At 38.3% G+C, this 18,793-nt stretch overlaps 2 protein-coding genes across 7 annotated transcripts in view; one reads left to right on the forward strand and one right to left on the reverse strand.

The window, feature by feature from the left end:
• Window positions 1-31: 31 nt before the first annotated feature.
• On the forward strand, window positions 32-18,390 carry LOC108026141 (uncharacterized). The gene is given in 8 exon segments (XM_017096870.3): window positions 32-220; window positions 278-317; window positions 376-446; window positions 17,214-17,378; window positions 17,449-17,524; window positions 17,999-18,022; window positions 18,025-18,180; window positions 18,233-18,390. Coding segments are annotated over 7 exon segments (552 nt in total). The 5' UTR covers window positions 32-157; the 3' UTR covers window positions 18,138-18,180; window positions 18,233-18,390.
• The window catches only part of LOC108026139 (poly(U)-binding-splicing factor PUF60-B), a 99,792-nt gene continuing 83,464 nt past the window's right edge, over window positions 2,466-18,793 (reverse strand). For all 6 annotated transcript variants that reach the window (XM_017096868.3, XM_044095561.2, XM_017096867.3 and 3 more), the window contains 3 exons: window positions 13,908-14,460; window positions 9,301-10,004; window positions 2,466-9,243 (listed from right to left, as the gene is read on the reverse strand). In XM_017096868.3, coding sequence (XP_016952357.1) covers window positions 8,778-9,243; window positions 9,301-10,004; window positions 13,908-14,460 — 1,723 coding nt within the window. In that variant the 3' untranslated portion in view covers window positions 2,466-8,777. The remainder of the gene's footprint in view (window positions 9,244-9,300; window positions 10,005-13,907; window positions 14,461-18,793) is intronic.

Consider the following 18,793-nt stretch of genomic DNA (forward strand, 5'->3'; position numbering starts at 1 on the left):
ACAAGAAAACTACGTCAACAATATCTAAGCGACAGATTTTAGTCTTTATCGAAATTTCGTGTTTATCAGAACAAGTATTCTCCTTTTGGCAAAGCTAAAACAAATTTTTACTCAAAATTCGAAAATTTAAAATACTGGACTAGCACATTTTAATAAAATGGCGCTTCGTCTTACAGCTGAAGCTTTCCGAAGGCGCGCTCCTTTATTACTCGTGCCAAAGGTAAGCCAGGATAACCTGAGGAGGCCCTGTAATAATCCCTATCGACCCCATCCTTAGTTGCAACCACCACCGTCCACCCGCACTTTATTAGTTAGGAGTAAGTAGCAGACTTAGCAGATATCCATTTCAGGTCTAAGGAACCATTTTCTTTGCAGAGAACCTGGTACCTTTTCTAGATGACGATCCCTGTGTGTTCTCGAAGAAGGCCGTTATGCATCATTGGGGGGTGAGTGTCAAAGGCCGTTTGCCCTGAAAACCCTATCCAAAACTTACCATACCATTAACCTATATTTGGAATCTTTAAGAGGTGAATTTTTACTTCTATGCTTACTTTAAGTGCCTCTAACAGACTTTTGGAGCAGTTCTAAGTAGGATAGACCTTTACAAGGTTATTCGGTGCAAAATATCAAATAAAATGTTAATTAGTGTAGTTGTTAAAAAAATCGAACAAAGGCCAATTTAATCCAACTAGCTACGCGCAAGATTCATATAGTAGATACAAAATCATAATAAGTAGATGTGTTGGGTGTGGAAATGCACGGAAAATGAAGTTGGTTGAAACTACAGAGCAAATTATTTTATGTGAAACATTTATTGTGGTATATATGTATATAGTATATATATATAATTAATTATATTAATACGCTGCAACATTTAAGATGAGTTCGGTTTGAGTTTCGTGTGGGTCAAAGTCAAACAGCAAATTTTTACGCAAATTCAAGTTTACTCAATACCAACTGATGTCTGTCTTTTAGTGTGAATGAGTGTGCATGTATGTATGTACTACGGTCTAATCAAATCTATACGTTATCTATAAATACTTTATATAATATTTAAGTTTCAATAATATATTTATACGGCATAAGAAGCTAAGGGCAACCAACTTTGGGAACAGCATTTCGAAAACTTCTCGAAATCCGACACAGTTTTTTCAATGGTTTTTGTATATAATTTTGTCTTGCACAAACACTTGCAACGTAAAACATTTAATTCATTTTTGAGATATTAATACTCCTTTTATGAGCTACCATTTTTTGTTCTTTTGCTTATAACGACCAACATCGGTGTGTCAATAAATTGGTTCATCGTTCAACTCAGCGCTTAGGGTTCTAGTGTTAGCTTTTTGGGTCACCGTTTTAATGCTCAAGATCGCGCTTACGGCACATCTTTGAAATACAAATATATATTTAATTTATATGTATCTATTACTTGAGTTTGCCTCAACATTAACACATCGGTATCAAAGTTATATATTGCTTATATGTTGTCCTCGCTCTGACTATCTACCTACAAGATCTGACTGTTAATTGTTGAATCATATGATTTACCTTTCGCTTAGAGGATGCTCTCTAACAAACTTTGAGTTCACACAAAAAGGGTATTGTCGCATATGTATTTTCTTAAAAAGAGTTAGGTTTTCGCTTGCTGATCATTGATTTCCATTGAGATATCTTTGTGTATCAAAAACCATGCTTTGCCTTCTGTGTGTCTAAGCCTAAGATAAAGCAAATTAATAAAATTATTTTAAAAAATTGTTAATTTACATACAAATCAGAATGGTTGAAAGAAAATGCTGCGCTAAAAGCTTGAGTATCATACACTAAAAAATTAAAGAGCAAAGTAAAAATTATATCCTTAAAAGACAAATCTTTACTAAAATTAAAATACCGACTTATAACCGGTACTCAACTGTTTGATGGAGAATGTGTCATTTAAATGTTAAAGAATAATAATATTATGGGTATGTGAAAACGAAGGAACATAATATTTTGTACATATTTGAGAATTAAATGTTTAGAAAAAATAAAATAAGCACCGGGTATAGTCTACAAAAAAATACTTGGAAAACTACTGATAGTGAGTTTTTATATAATCAATGTCGATATTATTAAATGTCAATCATTTACCATTACTTTTACGATTACGTGGTATCAAGTTCGAAACAAAGAGTACGTTATACAAGTACATTTTACAAAGTCTAATATGACGGTGGTTTCTAATTCAACTATGAACTAATTAGTACCATACGAATGTACGAGTATATAGATTTAGTTACAGCTAGTCTTACGCTAAACATTAACAATACAATATGTTGTACAGACACTTCACTTTTTTTTGTTGTGCATTATACAGGAAGAAATTATTTCGTGCAAACTACTTTCAAATTACAAATATACTTTTCCAGATGTTATAGTACTCGTATTCCATTTAGCTCAAATCAAATACAACGGTTCTATTTGTAAAATTTTCTTTCACATTTCGTTTATTCATTTCAATTCAATTCAAAAAGGGTTTATGCCAAGAAGTTTTTCAATAGGAAAATTACACAAAGGGTTCACATTATATTTTCGTCAGCAATTTGTTTGATTTTTCTCGGCTTGGATTTGGGGTACTTTGGGCTAAAAGAGTAAATACCGTTTACATGTCCTTTGTATATATCGAAAGAATTATATATATGGGGTTTCAGTATATATGTTAGTGTCTAAACATCGCTACAAGTATAGAGCGAGAAGTAGAGCGACAGCAGTTACATGTTACAAGTACAAGATACAGGGTGTTGTGTATATAATATATCCATTTCTCGTTACAGGCTAAACAAATAATAAGCATTTCGTAAAGAAATGCACTTAAGCTTGGCTGTTACAATCGAACTGATCTATGCATACTTTCCGATCTATGGATACGATTCTGAGCCCAAGCCAAACTCAATTCGAGGGGTTTCATACTGGTTTGCTTATGGCCTAAAAGTTATATCGTTTTTATATATATATATATGAAAACTTATCGCTAGCCTTCGTATTGTTTACCAAATCGTTCAATATAATGCACTTGCTTATCGTTTATATAGTTTGTTTTTCAACTTTCCTTGACCTTCATTCCAATCTTTGGAGAAACAAATTTACAACAGTTAGTGAGGGGAGCTTTCCGCCCGTCTGCTATTTTTGTTAGGGGTTGAAACGATCTGTGTGTTTGGAACCTTTTCAAGCGGGAGAACCTGAAATCAAAACTCAAAACAAGGTTCTGCGCCATTTCTCCTTCGAATGGTCGCCTTTCGTTTAAAATTCCTCGTTGCAAAAATTGTACTGATTGATTACGTGTAACAAGTATAGCCAAAAGCTGAGCTCGGTCCGCCCCTTGGAGTGGTTTTCGAAATCATCGGGGGTTCTGGACAAAACATAACTGATCTTTATTATCCCTAAAATTTCCTTCTCCCGTTGTCACTATTGGTGTAAGAACTTTTTTCATTTCAATTAGTTGCTGGAAGACGAGTCTAAGTTATGTTTTCGATTAGGAAAGTCTTAGCAAGGCTTTCTGCTAAAATTTGGTTAGCGATTTTACTCACCTCAGTTTTTGAGTGTTTTCTTCACGACTTTTATTGTATTTAGCCCTAATAAAAAAACCACGGTTGTATCAATTGAACTTGGTGTTGAATTCGTTCGTTTTTCTTTGCATTCCCTTTCAAAATACAGCTCAGTAGAATTGATATGTTACGAGCCAGTTAAAGTAATCATCCTTCCTTGCTATATAAGAAAACATGTTCTTTTTTAAATATACATATATTGTATATATTTTTTTTGGTTTGTTTTTTATGCTTTTTTTTTGTAGTATATTTGAATTTTTCTTGCTTAACACTTAAATTAGGTTTGAATACGACTTGTCTTGTCTTTGATTTTAGCATTTCGTTAAGCATCTGAAATGAGCAAAAGTAGCCATTCACGGTTTCTTAATAATATGTTACGCATTTAAATATAATTTTAGCAATTGATAAATATATAGCTGGTTCGTAAAAGTATCTCGTGAATACTTTTGTACGCATTGCTTCGAAATTATTTAACACTTGGACTTAATCTTAGGCTTACCAACTAATTCTCAATAAATTAAATTAAACGTTTCTTAGAGCATTTTTAATGTGATTTATATGTTTTGTTGTTTTTATATTTCCCAGGGTTAGTCAGGGGAAATAATTGCTTTTAGACTTTATTGTGTACGTTCGATTTTTGGTTTGAATTTTCCCTTACACATTATTGTTGGTTGTTCACTGCTTACTTACCACTTTTTGCATTCGTTCATAAAGAATTAGCTTGTGCCCATGCACATCAATTGACTAGCTTGTTGAGGGTGTGTGTGGGGTGTGTTGGTTGTTTTAGTGTCGGTGTTATTCATAGCGCTTTGTTGATAAGGAAAATATAACAACGCCAAACAATAAGCAAGAAGCCAAAAAATGCCAGGTCATTAAATAATAGGGGTCTAATTAAACTAGTTCCATTCGGGCATGATTTTAACCTTCTCGTTAGGATCTATTAACCTGATTTCTGAATTTCGCTAAAAATTTGGTCCTCATTAGTCACTCAAATCAACAATACTTTATTGGATGCCTCGAAGTCGGTCATCTAAAACCATACATATCCAAAATGAAATCCAGTTTCTTGCGCTGTTTTCATGTCTTTGTTGATTGGTTAAAAAGATTCTCTGCGGAGTTCTTCAGCAAACCTCTTTTCACAAATTCAGTTTAACTTTCGATTTGGTTTTCTTGGGTAAAACTCGAAAACTCTGGGTTCTGACACCATCAAAGTGATATGCGTGGTTTTGTAGCCTTCACAACAACAGTTGATGAAATGTTTACTTTGTTTTTCCCAGGGTTTTCCTGGGTATACCAAAAATTCTACTCTTAGTATGCAATTTGACACATTTCGAGAGACGCCTCAATATATAATTGATATATACATATAATATATAATTTTTTGTTTTGTTTTACTAATTGAATATATCACGGTCTTGCTAAATATCATCGTATGTATATATATGTATCTGTATCTATCTGTATATATGTATGCATGTAAATATCTATAAAGTTTTCGCCACTTGAGTTGCTCGGGAGAACTTGTTTCAAACGCTATCCTAACCGAACTATTCCAATTTCTAAAAACGCCGCTCAATCCGCATCCGAAATCCAAAAGGTTCCCTAGGATTGGTTTCCTTGTCGATTACATAGTATAAGTTTGTTAGGTAATTTGGTTTACGAATACTGACACTTGAATGCTGAAACACAGTTGATCTTATTGTCATATGATGTATGTGTGTATGATGTAGGTAGTATGTACGTAGTTAATGCTAATGTCTTGCTAATGTGGGACTTTCGGGATCTTGACTCGGGGTACAACTGTGACAGATGATATGGGGTTGTCTCTGCGTAATCTCGGAGATTGCCGTTGTATATATAGGGATGTTACTCAATTGACTACTGTACATGTTTCGTCATGCGTTTTTCATAGATGTGTGTATATAACTATAATATAGGAATAAATAACTAGGTTTATCTAAGTATCTTGTATTTCAATAAGTTGGTTGTCAACCTACAAGTCAAACGAAATGATAAACTCCAATTCGCAGTGTGTAATGTTGGTTCTATAGTACAGCAAGTTCTTCATGTAGTTTTTGGGCAGATAAATAATGATGGAAAACCGACTATCTTGATGACGCTATACCACACGAAAACAAGTCAAAAATACAGATTCTATTTGTAAAATGTATGAAGGTTTGGGGCTGGCTGAAATGCAGTTTTCTTTTTACTCCTATTTTCAAAAAAGAATATTAAAATATTTAATTGAATGTTTTTAAAATTAAATTAAAATTTAAAAACAAATATTTCAGTTTCAATTCGGTGTTTTTTGGATTCCCTTGTATTTCTGAATTCTTAGCAAAACACATCAACCAGCCCTCCATTTTGAGCAATTTAGTTTTACTATTAATATTGGTACTCAAAAAATAGATATATGTATATGTATATATTTATAGAGAGCGCTATTTAAGTATGTTCGATCTGGTTACTAAGTATCAAAATCAGCAAGCTACTACTTTGGGTATATATCTTTGGTACGAGTATGGAAAACAAAACATTTCGTTGGATATAAGAGACATATTGTTGTTTTTATCGAATTCAGACTGTTGCAACTGTTACAATACGAATAACTAAGTAATGGGCCGACTTTTTGTCGCTCCGACTTAATGTTGAAGCATACGGAAAAGTAACCAAAAATTTGTAAATTATTCTCAAAGTATTACAATAAACATAGGCAACTATGAGAGCATTTTTTGACTTCTTGCTTATTAGGCTAATATAAATAAATGGAAAATGCAGTAATCAAATATAAATATTTTTATTTGGTTTTGTTTTTTTTTATAAATTATGTCGATAGAACAAAAAGTGTGTATGTGGTAAAAAGGAATTTTTCGTATTCTTCTTGGATTGGCAGGGTAAAATCAATCTTATGCTAAAAGCAATTGTTCTGAGATCGAGATCTGACAGAAGAGTTGGAAAAATTATAAATATTAATATTGATAAGTAAATGGCACCATAGCACGTGTGGAATGTGTTAGAGTCTTAAGCGTTAACAATAAATAAATAAATTAGTTTCTGCACATGGATAAATGGGGGACTCGAGCCTCGAATTCAGCAGCCCAGCAAATGTGAAATGAATTTCGGGTTAATATGCAAAATCTTTGGTATACGAAACGATATTACATCATAATACTCACCCCTCGAGGCGACAATCTACAGGAATTAAAAACAATTCTCCACAATCGCACACAATCGTTAACTTTTTGGTACTGGCAAATGCATCGAAATGTAATAAGTTCTACACATGGGTGAGAGGAGCAGATAAATAGAGAGAAAGACAGCACAGCACAACAACAGATACAGAGTGTGGTTTACGACTTTAAATCAAATCAAATCAAAAGATACAGTATAATGTGGTCAAGTATTTACAGTCAAGTTAATCAAATCATAAGAAAACACAAATGTTTGCTCACGTGGCAAAGTTGTTTGTTGTTTTGTTCGTTGGTTTTTATTAAACACAAAAATTACTTCAAATGTTTCATTGTTTTCCATATAATGTGTGTGTGTAGGTGTGTAATGTATATAAACTAAATATTTACATACGCAAAATATTACTTTCCAAATGATAACTAGTAATTAAAACTAAACTTCAAACATGCAAGCCGTTCAATGAGACAAATACATAACTAACCAGGAGCTTCTGCTCCCGTTTCCTTCTTATTTCGATTTGTTTTTTCCTGGTATTTCAATGGGTGAAGTATTTGTCGAATGCAAAATCAAATGCAAATGCTACAGATAAGGGTAATTACAAAATAATATTAAGAACTAAGATTGTGCCATTTAAAACAATAAGCTACAGTAAAGTAATGTTACCTGGTTCATGAGTTGCTTGGATGGTTATGCAAATGAAATACGAATTGGAAAGAGGGGGTTCAAAATCTAAAAGATTAGTACACTGCCCTAAGGACTCGTTCTCACTTGAATGTCTTACAATGTATAAAAGAAGCCGTTCTGTCGGTCGAAATTAAAATAATAGTACTATGCAAATGCCAAAATATTCAACAAATGTTACTGAGTTACTTGCTACAAATGGTTGAGATTGAGTGGAGACAAAACTAGTTCTAATACTAAATCAAATAAGAGTCGCACACACAAAACACAACAGAAATTTGGTTTGTTCGTTGTGGTATTTGTAGTTTTATGTTATATTATTAAGTACAAAGAACAGAGTTAGGGAGATAGAAGTTAAAGGGGATGAGGGTTTTTGGGTTTTTGTGTAAGTGAGTTGGTGATGTTCGTTGGTGATTGGTTAACTCTGCTGTTGTAATCTATGCTGGGTGAATTAAATTCGAACTCAATTAAACCTCTAAAATAGTAGTTTCATTTGGGGTCTCATCGCTTTAGTTGGTTAGCTTGGTTTTTAAACATTAATCAATAACTCTTTGTCTTGAGCAAAACGTTTTCTTTTGCAGTTTCATTCGATTAATTAATACTGCCCTTGCAGGAGTAGTTTCTCATTGATTTCAGTTGAGTTTGGGGCTACAAAAAATAAAGAATTCTTCGATTTTCCAATAATGAGCGCCATTCTGGGTTAGACGAGCGTGAGTCAACTCATAAGATTCATTCCTTGCTCTTGCTTTTCATAAATATGTATTTATATATATATTTACTTTTAGTTTTTACGTTTATTTATTTAATTTAGGATTAGGTTTAATGGTTTTTTATGCACTAAAAATTATATATTAACGGCTACATTTAAACGCAATCACAATCGGTGGTTTTTAATGTGTTTTCCTTCTTTTGCTTCTCTATCGCTCCGTAATTCTTCTTTTTGGTTTTGAATTTTGTTTTTCCTCGATTTCGCTTTGCTTTTTTTGTTGTTTGTTGCTTATATTGCTTATGTTTTTTTATATGTATATATATATTAGTTAGTATTTATTGAACTCGCCCGAGGGCGCCTTAAATATAATACTTAATTTGCCTTCCGTGTTGCGGACTACTAACTAAGCCAAACTCAAAGGAAAACCAACTTCGTATGAGAGTGTTTTGTGTGGTTCTATGAATATTTATGGATGGGGGCCATGTGGATTTCGTATGGAACTACAACTAGGGGTGGTGGTGTTTCACATGAGAGTGGGTGTGGTTTGTGGGATGGTGGTGGAGTATGATGTAAGGTGAGTGAGTGTTTCATTCAAATTACCAAACAAAACCCGCGTCTTAGACGTACATGCCCATGCCGTACATGGTGCTCCAATCGACGCCCTGGAAGCTGGACATGTCCACATTGGCCAGGGCATAGTTTTGGTAGGCGGCCGCCGGATTGGCAGCAGCGGCGGCGGCAGCAGCAGCGGCATTCAGGGGATTGCCGGCCATCAAGCCCGCCTGCTGGGCGGCAGCGGCTAGGCTGTGGGCACCAGCTGCTCCGGCTCCAGTCGCGGCATTGGCCGCCAGGGCGGCAGCCGCCGCTGCCGAGTGCGCCTGCGTGGCGGAGTTGGAGACGGCGTGGCTCTGTTGCTGCTGCTGGGCGGCGGCCACATGGGCATTGTGGGTCTGCTGCTGGTGGTGATGCTGTTGCTGTTGCTGCTGATGATGGGCAGCGGCGGCCACACTCTGCGCCTGATGGGCCTGCATCAGGGCAGCGTTGGCAGTGGCGGCGCTGGCGGGGATCGAGTAGGGTGCATACCTAAGGGAGATTACCATCTATTAGTTAAGTTCCAAATAACATTGGTTTAACACTTACCTGACGCTGTGCAGTGCGGTCTGCGGATATGTGGTCAACAGCTTGCCGAAACCCGCTTGATTGGCCATCGAGGCTGCTGCGGCGGCGTTTTGTACTTGAAACGGATTCTGTGATATGAGGGCGGCCTGCTGGGCGGCGGCGGCGGCTGCCGGCGATTGCAGCAGCTGTGTGGGATTCTGGAGCATGGCCAGAGGGTTCATGGTGGCAACGCCTGCGCCGCGGGCTCCAATCAGCTGGCCCGGAGTTGTGGGCAACTGCACGCCGAGGGTGCCCAGCATTATGCGCTTCTGGAGGAGCTGGGCAGCCGGGGTGACCGCCTCCTTGGGCTGGGCCTTCTTGCACTCGACCTTCTTGTTCTTGATGGTGTGGAAGTGGATCTCGCAGACGCGATCAACCACATCTTCGTTCTCGAAGGTGACGAATCCGAAGCCGCGGTGGCGCTTCGTCTGCTGGTCCATCAGCATGACCGTCTCCTCGACGGGGCCGAACTGGCTGAAGTAGGCCTTGACCTCCTCGGCGGAGGTGTCCTGCGAGACGCCGCCCACGAAGATCTTCTTGGTCTTGTTGGCCTGGCGAGGTCGGTTCTTTGGGGTGGCGTGCTTGGGATCGATCTTCTTGCCATCGAGTGTGTGAATGGGCACCTTGAGCACCTTCTCCACGGTGCAGGGTTCTTGGAATGTGATGAAACCAAAGCCACGACTGCGCTGTAGGTGTTTCAGTTTAGATTTGTGTGTGGTTGGTGGGAAGGAAAGAACAAACAGACACGAATACATTAGTTTGGTTTGGAAAATCATGTGCAAAGACAGAGCTTCGGTTAGAGGCGACTAAGTCTAAGTTGCAAATGTAGTTGTAGTTATATAACTAGGATTAATAATCGTAAAATGTCCTACGGAACGTTAGCAAAAGTCCAACAAAGTAAGAATCAATCAAGTCGGTCGGAACTCGACCTTCCACAAGTATATAAAAATTATATATAAAGATATATGTAAACACAGATACGGATACAGTTTATATGCATGTATGTAGATGGCTTTATCGACTGAATTGGGCGTGGCCTTTTTACGCTTTTGCTCATCAAATTTGCATTGTTTTTTCAATATTTCTTTTTTTGTTTATTTCGTGGAGTAAACACAAACAAGTTTTAATTTAAATCCAAAGAACACAAAATATGTTTCAACTAAAAACTAAAATTCGTCTAAGGATACTTTTGCTTTGTTAACAGAATACCAATAGTTATACGCAAGTAGATCGATCGTTATATGGTCATTTGCTAAACTGGAACATACATATATCATAGAAACATTACGAAATATATGCATTCAACGTGTTCACCATACTGATGCGGCACCCCTCTAGATCCCAGATATATATGTAGGTACAGGAGGCATAGATATATACACGAAAACTGGAGGATACCAAAACATTCGTTCACTCTGCCGTGAATGCGAACTCAACTCAAGGATACAAATGTATGCGGCAATTACATATGGTGTGTGTGATAGTAAGGCTTCGATATAGAGAAAAGTGGGATCAGTGCGCTTTAGAGCTATAATTTCCAAAACTAGTCATAAAATTACATTGCACACAATTTAGAAAGATATTTATTGTGAATTTTACTGTGTAATATTGCAAGTTCTAAAACGCACTGTGTGTTCAAGATAGGTTTATTAGAAAAAGTGGGAATGCTCTAGATATGTGTTCTAAGAATGATCTAAAGCCCTCTTGTTTGTTGCTTTTTTTCTTGCAATTAATGTTTTAACCCGTTTTGCCATACAATTCGTTTTCTTTGGTTAGTTTTGCTTAACAATTACTTAATAGTTTTTACAAAGAATGAGTATCGAATGTGTGATTTTTGTTGCTTAGTCTAATCTCGTACCGGTTACATATATTACAGTAATGGGGGATACAATTTGTTCTTAAGCCTAGGGCAAAGTAGAGTCAAATGGCTCAAATACATTTTATCTTACATAAGTCCAGAGAGAAATAGATATCAACTATAAAACTACCTACCTAAAGAGAAAAATATATAATTTCTAGTGTATTATTAACCCTCGGGTAAATTCCTTTTAAAAGGCGAGCTTTATTCAGGACGGGGATTTTTGTGTGGTAACACAACTAGCTACATAAATATACAGGACCTAATATATATCCTATGATTTGATTTATGAATTTAAGCCGAATTTTGGGTGTTCTATTTACTAGGCATAAGGGATTTCTTCCAATTAATGTGGTTACAAACGGCGGGATCCCAAAGAACAAAAAATCAGCGACATAACAGAACGCAAATATGTATTGCTCGAAGTACACAACTTAAAATATATTGTTAATTTGAATGATTCGATTTGCCAAAGTAAATTAAAAAGCATTAACTAAACACATACAAACGAAATGTCGGATAATGGTTATTTAACTTCTAACTTTTACGGGGTCTTGTAAATATGATAATAAATTGCAATATGGGGTAAATTATGCTAAACTAGGGTTCTTATTTATGTTACACAATCAATTCAACAGTTGCCAGGACGATTTCGATTCCATCTTACACTAAGGTGGGAACATGGGTAGATAGTATATTATTGGGGTAAAGCACGCCTCTTTCAACTATGGTTTCAATTGATTTCTAGATTCAACAACGGTGTAAGTTATGGAAGATAAACTCGTTAGTTCGATTTGCTTTCGGAGGCTTGCTTAAAATCAATGCGTGGATTTGTATTTTTGTTGAATACTTTTTGGTTTTATTGGGTGAGAAACGCTAAGGTAAACCAAGTACACAATACGGAGTACGAGTACGAGTACGAGTACGATTAGGAGAGTACAAGAACGAGTACATTCAATTAGAGATACGATTACAATTATGCAGTTATTATTGTTGCTCAGAGTTATACGATATACGAGAGTTACGATGCGCCAGTATTGAGTAATTCAAGTACGCTAAACGTTCTCTTTTTATACAGTAGTTTAAGTACTTGGCGATTGCTTTTGTGGATTGTTTTTTTTTTTTTTTGTATTTGTTTTTTATAAAATGTACCTAAGCTGGTTCGTCATCCTGTGGTTTGGCATCGTGGCTATGGTTACCTGGGCCGCAGGTAATCAGGCTGGTCTGCTGCTCCTTTAATGGCTTCCGGCCTTGTCCTTGACTGGAGATTCCTCACTTTTGATTGTGGTTTTGTGTTTATTAAAATTATGTTATGTTTAGTAGTTCATACATTGGGCTTACTACATCGTACGACTAGCTATTTAATTGACTGATCTTAGGTGCTTATGGACTATGGTATTCCCCCGACCATCGCAAGGATCGTCTTCATAAGCAAAGACAGTTGGTAAACCAGTTTTCTTCTCGCTTTGTTTGTTTCTTGTTTCTTGTATACTCTTCTTGTTTTTTCTTCTTCATAAAGAGGGGGAATGGAACAAAAGGTGTGTAGAGAGTGTGTGTGTGTGTATCTTTCGGGTTCTACTGCTGAGGGGTCAGGACTCAACCCCGTTAGTCGATCGCGGCGAATATAACTGCCCTATCATGCAGTCGTGGCCGTACGACTCACTCGGACTCATTCCGTAATTGCGCAATTGGCTCGCAAACAACCCCAGGTGTACGTATAGAGTTTGTCCTGTGCCGAATCCCTAAACACCGAACCCCAGAAACCCTAGGAACAGCTGCGCCGCAGGAACAGGACTCGGGCAGGAACAATGCAGCAAAGACAGCTGCTGTTTTATGGCCCGAAAGCAGCGCGCGCGCTCTTTTTCGTTGGGGAGCCACATTGTATATAATCGAAGGGAAATGTATGTGCACGGGCACCGCCGACCAAATGCATGTAGGATGTGTGGATAATGTCCGCTTATCAAGCGGACAAATTGCTCAAGGCATTAAGCATTTCTAAAAGGTCAATTTCCGCTGCCAAAACTCTGCTTTTACGAGGGAAACCTTCTAACGCAAGATATATTGGTAATGTTCTAATTCGTCAGCATTCCCATGATGTTTCTTAGAAACTCTTATCAAAAATACTAGTATAACCATGTAGAACCTGATCTAGAACGGAAATTTATTGTATAAGACTTAAGATCCCAAAGTTATCTATAAGAAAGTTTATATTATTATAATAGTTCCATCAAAATTCTAACTTTTTAAAACCATATCCCAAGTATCAAACTTCTCAGGAATGCTTGCCCAGCATGTTTATAGGAAAACCGATACACCCTGCATACCAATTATGACAAGGAAATTGGTTCTTAAGTTCGTGTCCCTATAAACAGTTCCGAGGGGATCAACCCCGACGAGCTGATCTACATATAAAACCTGATTAAATTAAATTTGGGTTTTGGGTTCGGTGGTCCATCCTTCTACTCCTCCTGCTCCTGCTCCCGCTTCTCACTTTGATTCTTTTGTTTTTGGCACGTAACGCCGAAGAACTGTAATTCTAAACCCCGGCTGGAAGGCTGGTGGAAGAGGGAAATGCAAAGAGGGCGACAAGACCTGCAGTTCTGCAGCTGTGCAAAAGGTAAATCACAAAATGGTAGCTGTAAACCCGAAAGGCAGGGGGATTATGGAGGTACATCATCGTCACAAAGAATACGACATATAATAGGTGAAAATAGAGGATATTTCGGCTTACCTGGGTGACGGGATCCTTCATGATGAGCACATCGGTGACGGTGCCGAACATGTTGAAGTATTCCTTGAGCTTGTCCGACGACGTCTGCCAGCTGAGGCCGCCGACAAAGAGTTTGCCCGGTGCCGGGTCGGAGCCACTGCCGCCGCTCAGGCTGGGCGTGGATCTGCCGGAGGAGCCGCTCTTGTTGCTGCCCCCCATGGCGGCCTGGCCATTGTTCTGTCCCCCGCCAGCCGAGGCATTCACATTCTCCTTGAGCAGAGCCAGGGCTGCCTGTTGGGCCTGCTCCTGCTTGGGCTGATCCTGGCCAGATGAGACGACCACCGAGTTCTGGCTCTGTTGCACCAACGCCGGTTGTTGCTGTGACTGCTGCTGCTGCTGCTGCTGGGCGGCACTCTTCAGCACCGCCGCTGTGGTCAGGCCACCGCCAATGGCGGCCACCCCATTGTTGGCTATGGAAGCCACCAGGGCCTGGTGCAGGTCCCGGTTGTGGTGTGGATCTATCAAGCCCGCTGCTGCGGCGGCGGCGGCTGCGGCCGCGTTCTCCATGGGATTGCTGCGTGCGTAAAAGAAAGAGTCGGCGGTGAGCAGGTGATCCTCGCCAGAAGTGGGTGGCGGCGGCTGCTGGTGGTGCAGCATGGTGGCGCCCTCCTGAAGCGCGTGCATTTCCTGCTTTATCTGAATTTTGAAGGCCTTTTCACTGACAGCTGGTCCAAGGAAATGAGGTTTTCCGTTCGTTTTAGCTGTTTTCCTTTGGTTTTTTATTCTATCTGGGTTTTTTTTATTCCCAGAAAAGCCTGAATTTCGCCACTTGTACGGTTTCCAAAAAAAAAGTATAGACTTGTTTCTTCCTGATTTTTTGTCGGTTTCGTTTTTTCGCCACTTGCTTTGACTACGCTTCCCTTTTTTCGGCTCTACTTTGTTGTTGCCAATGGCAATGAATTGCGTTTTAGTTTTTTATGTTGCTCAACAAGCTCGCGAATTGGTGTAACGGGCCAAAGCCATAAATAAGTGCCCAAAAACGTTTGCGGAAATGTTCTAGCTGCACGACACTGAATTTATCCTGTATTTGTGCTGTTTCTCGGGTTTTCTGGCTTGCGGGTTGCGACTGCGCAGTTCGGAAAGCGAAGTTCGAATGTCGCTGCCTCCGCTGCTTTAGCGCCGCCTGCCCTCCGCCTCTGCCGGCGTCGGTTGTCAGGATTTCGGAAGCAGCGTGCGCAGGGGAGAGAAAAATACCAAGTGACAGCTGACTGGACAGCTGAACGGTATTTTTTCGCTCCCGCTGTTAAGTCCCCTAGAAACTCTGTTGACTAGCTCCGGCTACCAACGCGCCACCTACAGCAGCTCTGTTAACTCTCCTTTTTTGAACTAATAATTTGAATTTTATATTATAACTACTTTTGCAATTAGGAATCATACGATTTTACAATGATAAAAACAAACAGATAAGGCGCCAAGTTTGAAAAATCTAAGAAATGTCAAAAACATATATCAACCTCTTTTTATCCAGCCCCTATAAAATGTTCTTTGCCTACACCCATGAATTCTTCCGAAAGAAGTATAAGAAAGGCGATACTAAATAAAAGAGTGCAAAGTGATGTTGAGAGCGACATCTTCCACTTGAGAAATTCCAATTCAAAACAATTTTGAATGATTTACGATTTAAAAATGGAACTATTTAGGCATTTATTACCTAATTTGTCTATTCATGATTTTAAAGTACTGAAATTTTATTGATTGACTTTTATTATAATCAATTAGCTCGTTGTGTTTCCCAGACTACTATATCAAGCCCTAACCGCGAAAATTTAAAAAGTAATATTTTTTTTATTACCTGGTTTTAATATAGCTATCGAAAAATGAATGACATTTAAGTAAATCTTTTTAGTTTTTCAAAATTTTAATTTTTCCGGTTGGGGCTCGATACTCTAAATATTCTTCTAAATATTTGCGGTTCTTAAAATCATTTCCGTTCCGGGTTTTTGCGAGTAGGGCTCAATATAGTTGTCTGCAAGGATATTTTAATCTTCAAAATCCTATGCAAGACTATTATTTGAGTTCCATTCCACAGGCAATACCGATAATAGCTATTACGGCTGTCGCATTTGTTGCCGAAGTGATATCCTGGGTAAAGATTGGTCTGACCAGGCATGATGTTTCTTACACTGCGAACACGGCTGTCTGTGAAAATCCCGAGACCCGAAATAGTTTATTCTACCGCCCAAGATATCTTAAGGTAAGCTCAGACATTAATACGTCCTAGAGACACTTTTAAGAAAACCTATACACAGTTTTTAAGGTACAATCAACGATGTGAAGTTCCAGATGGCTTAGTTCAAGCTTATCAAGGGGACATAGCAGGACCGTCATGTAAGTTGCTTTGGTAATCTAGGATCTTAGATTTATCAAGCACTGCTCAAATATTAACACAAATAATAAAAACAGCTTCTTTCAGCGCTTCCTGACAACATTCCCAGCCAAAAAAGAATATATTTAAATTACAAGTTTAATATTTAAGAACTGTCAGAATTTCTCACTTCTTGTCACTGGTTTTGGTTGTTTTCGGAGGCGTTGAATATTATTTTCCCTTTGGGTAATTCAAAATATTTATGCCTTCCAGTTGACAAGAAGCGAAAAGAACCCTATAGGAAAATGGCAGGACCTGCTGCCGTGAGTGCATCAGCGATGGCTTCTTCCGCTTAAAGTGCTGGGAATGTTGAAAGGAGGATTAGAGCAGTCGTAGGACGAGGCGCTCAAATGACTATATCCTCTTTTCCACAGTTGAAAAGGAGGATAAGAAAAAGAAGTAGACCAAATATGGATTGGAGGTCAAACTAGACATCATTTTGGCCGGACTTCTGCGATTGCTTGGTATGGATTCGAGGGTTCGGATCGACTAAGCTCGGCCCGAGGCCTCCAATCTATGTGTATAGCAATTGCAACACCATTGCTGGCCCCAGGGAAATTGAACACCAAAGCAAACCTGCTTATACAGAATACAGGAAACCACAAAAACGAAATAGTTCAAGGAGAAGGAATCGACTGCTTTCACAAATGGATAATTTTACAACCAAATTATAACCTAACCTTTTTCACAAAAATTAATTATTTGTGTGGAAACCCTAACCATTATCTTATTAATTGTGTCTCTAAATTAATGACAAATCTAACAAGAAATTATAAAAATGCAACCCACTTTAAAGCTATTGAAATAGCAGCGTTTTCTTTCCATAAAGCATTTTAGAAGAAAAACGTTCATTTTCATCCGACTTTTATGTCAATCTCAAACAAAGGTCATCCATTCCATAGGTGCTCCCCATTTTGGTCATATCAGGAGTTGGTTTGTTCTTCAAAATTGCCGCCATGATCAGGCTGGGCCTGACCAAGGACGATGTCTGGTTTACTAAGGACTCGGCGCATTACGAGTACTTCGAATCGCGCCAAGGACCTTGGTATAAACACAGGAGCCGCAAGGTGAGTGCTGATCCTATCTTTATTTATTTATTTAATTTAATATTTATAATTCATTTATTATTTTCTACAGTGGGGTGGCCGTGACTACTATGAAATGCCACCCGGGGCGATCTTGGCCAGGCAAGGCGATGTCAATGGCCCGTCATGTGAGTGATAGTTTGAAGTTATAGAAAAAATAATTGAAAGCAAAGAGCTTCTTATTATGTTTTTAACATAACAATTTTTAACGCTTCCCAGAAATTGTCCTTGCTAAATCCCATCTATGTCTCCTATATTATTATGCCAGTGTATCGTGTATCCTTTTTTGTCACCTTGCCCATCTTGTGGTCTGGGATGCGTTGACAATTTCCACGATCATCATGGACAATGCCAACTAATGAAAATGAAAATTTTCCATGCATTCCAGATTCGGGGGGCGGTGAAAAGAAAGGTGATGACGGTTTGAGCGCCAAAGAAGTTGCAGCACATGCACTTGTCACTGGTGTAGCTTTGGGCCTGGCAACAATGATTTAAAAAGTCATAAGACGAAGCTGATTGTATTCAAAATCATAGGACGATGCTCTCTTACTTCCATTAAAAGACTCATCTGTTTGATTGATTGCGACCTGTGTATCCGACAGTTGAAAAGGATGACAAGAAAAAAAAGTAAACTTCGCCCGGATTGGAGGTGGTCAGATTAGCCTAGAAGCAATGTACTTCATAGAATTGACCATACGGCTACCATCTTGCCGTCTGGCTCTGAGGTTCCGGATACGCTAAGAACGATTCCCTACTACATGCTGAGAAAAGAGTTTTATATATGGTAAGTGTCTCATATCTGCAATGGAATCCAATTAATAATACTCCTTTCCCAGGAATACTTTCCATCTTTATAGTGAGACTTCCTGGTGCACACTCCAAAATTTTCAAATTGGCAAGGAGAAGATCGTTCTTTTCTATTAAAGCTTTATTCGTGAAAAATTATATCAAAGTGTATTTATTAAAATTAAAATAATTGCTAGTTGCAAGCGAATCATTTTCTGAGTGTATCTACACGATTTTATTTGCTGCGACACCTAGCGGCGACCAAGGAAGTGCAATGGTGGCGCCCTACAGCGGCAGGCGTTGGTATGTAAAGAAGTCCTTGATGTAGAATACAAAATTGTGGGCATGTCTCTCCTAAAAATATATACAGTCAAACTTCCCTAACTCGAACTATGTATGTACTACAAACTTTTAGTAGATGTTAAAAGATCTTAAAAATTGTTATTTGAAAATTAAAAATAAATTTATTAAATTCAGCGAAAATACACTGCCCTAGTTGAGTTAAAGAGGAAATCAAATTAAATATCATACAAGTTAACGGTAGAAATATGTTCCGAGTGTTGACACTAGGAAAAGCCCTTCGGGCTAGCAAGGCTACATGGTTGGCTGCT

The sequence above is a fragment of the Drosophila biarmipes genome, chromosome 3R (genome assembly GCF_025231255.1).
Source record: "Drosophila biarmipes strain raj3 chromosome 3R, RU_DBia_V1.1, whole genome shotgun sequence".
In the NCBI taxonomy this organism is placed as follows: domain Eukaryota; kingdom Metazoa; phylum Arthropoda; class Insecta; order Diptera; family Drosophilidae; genus Drosophila; species Drosophila biarmipes.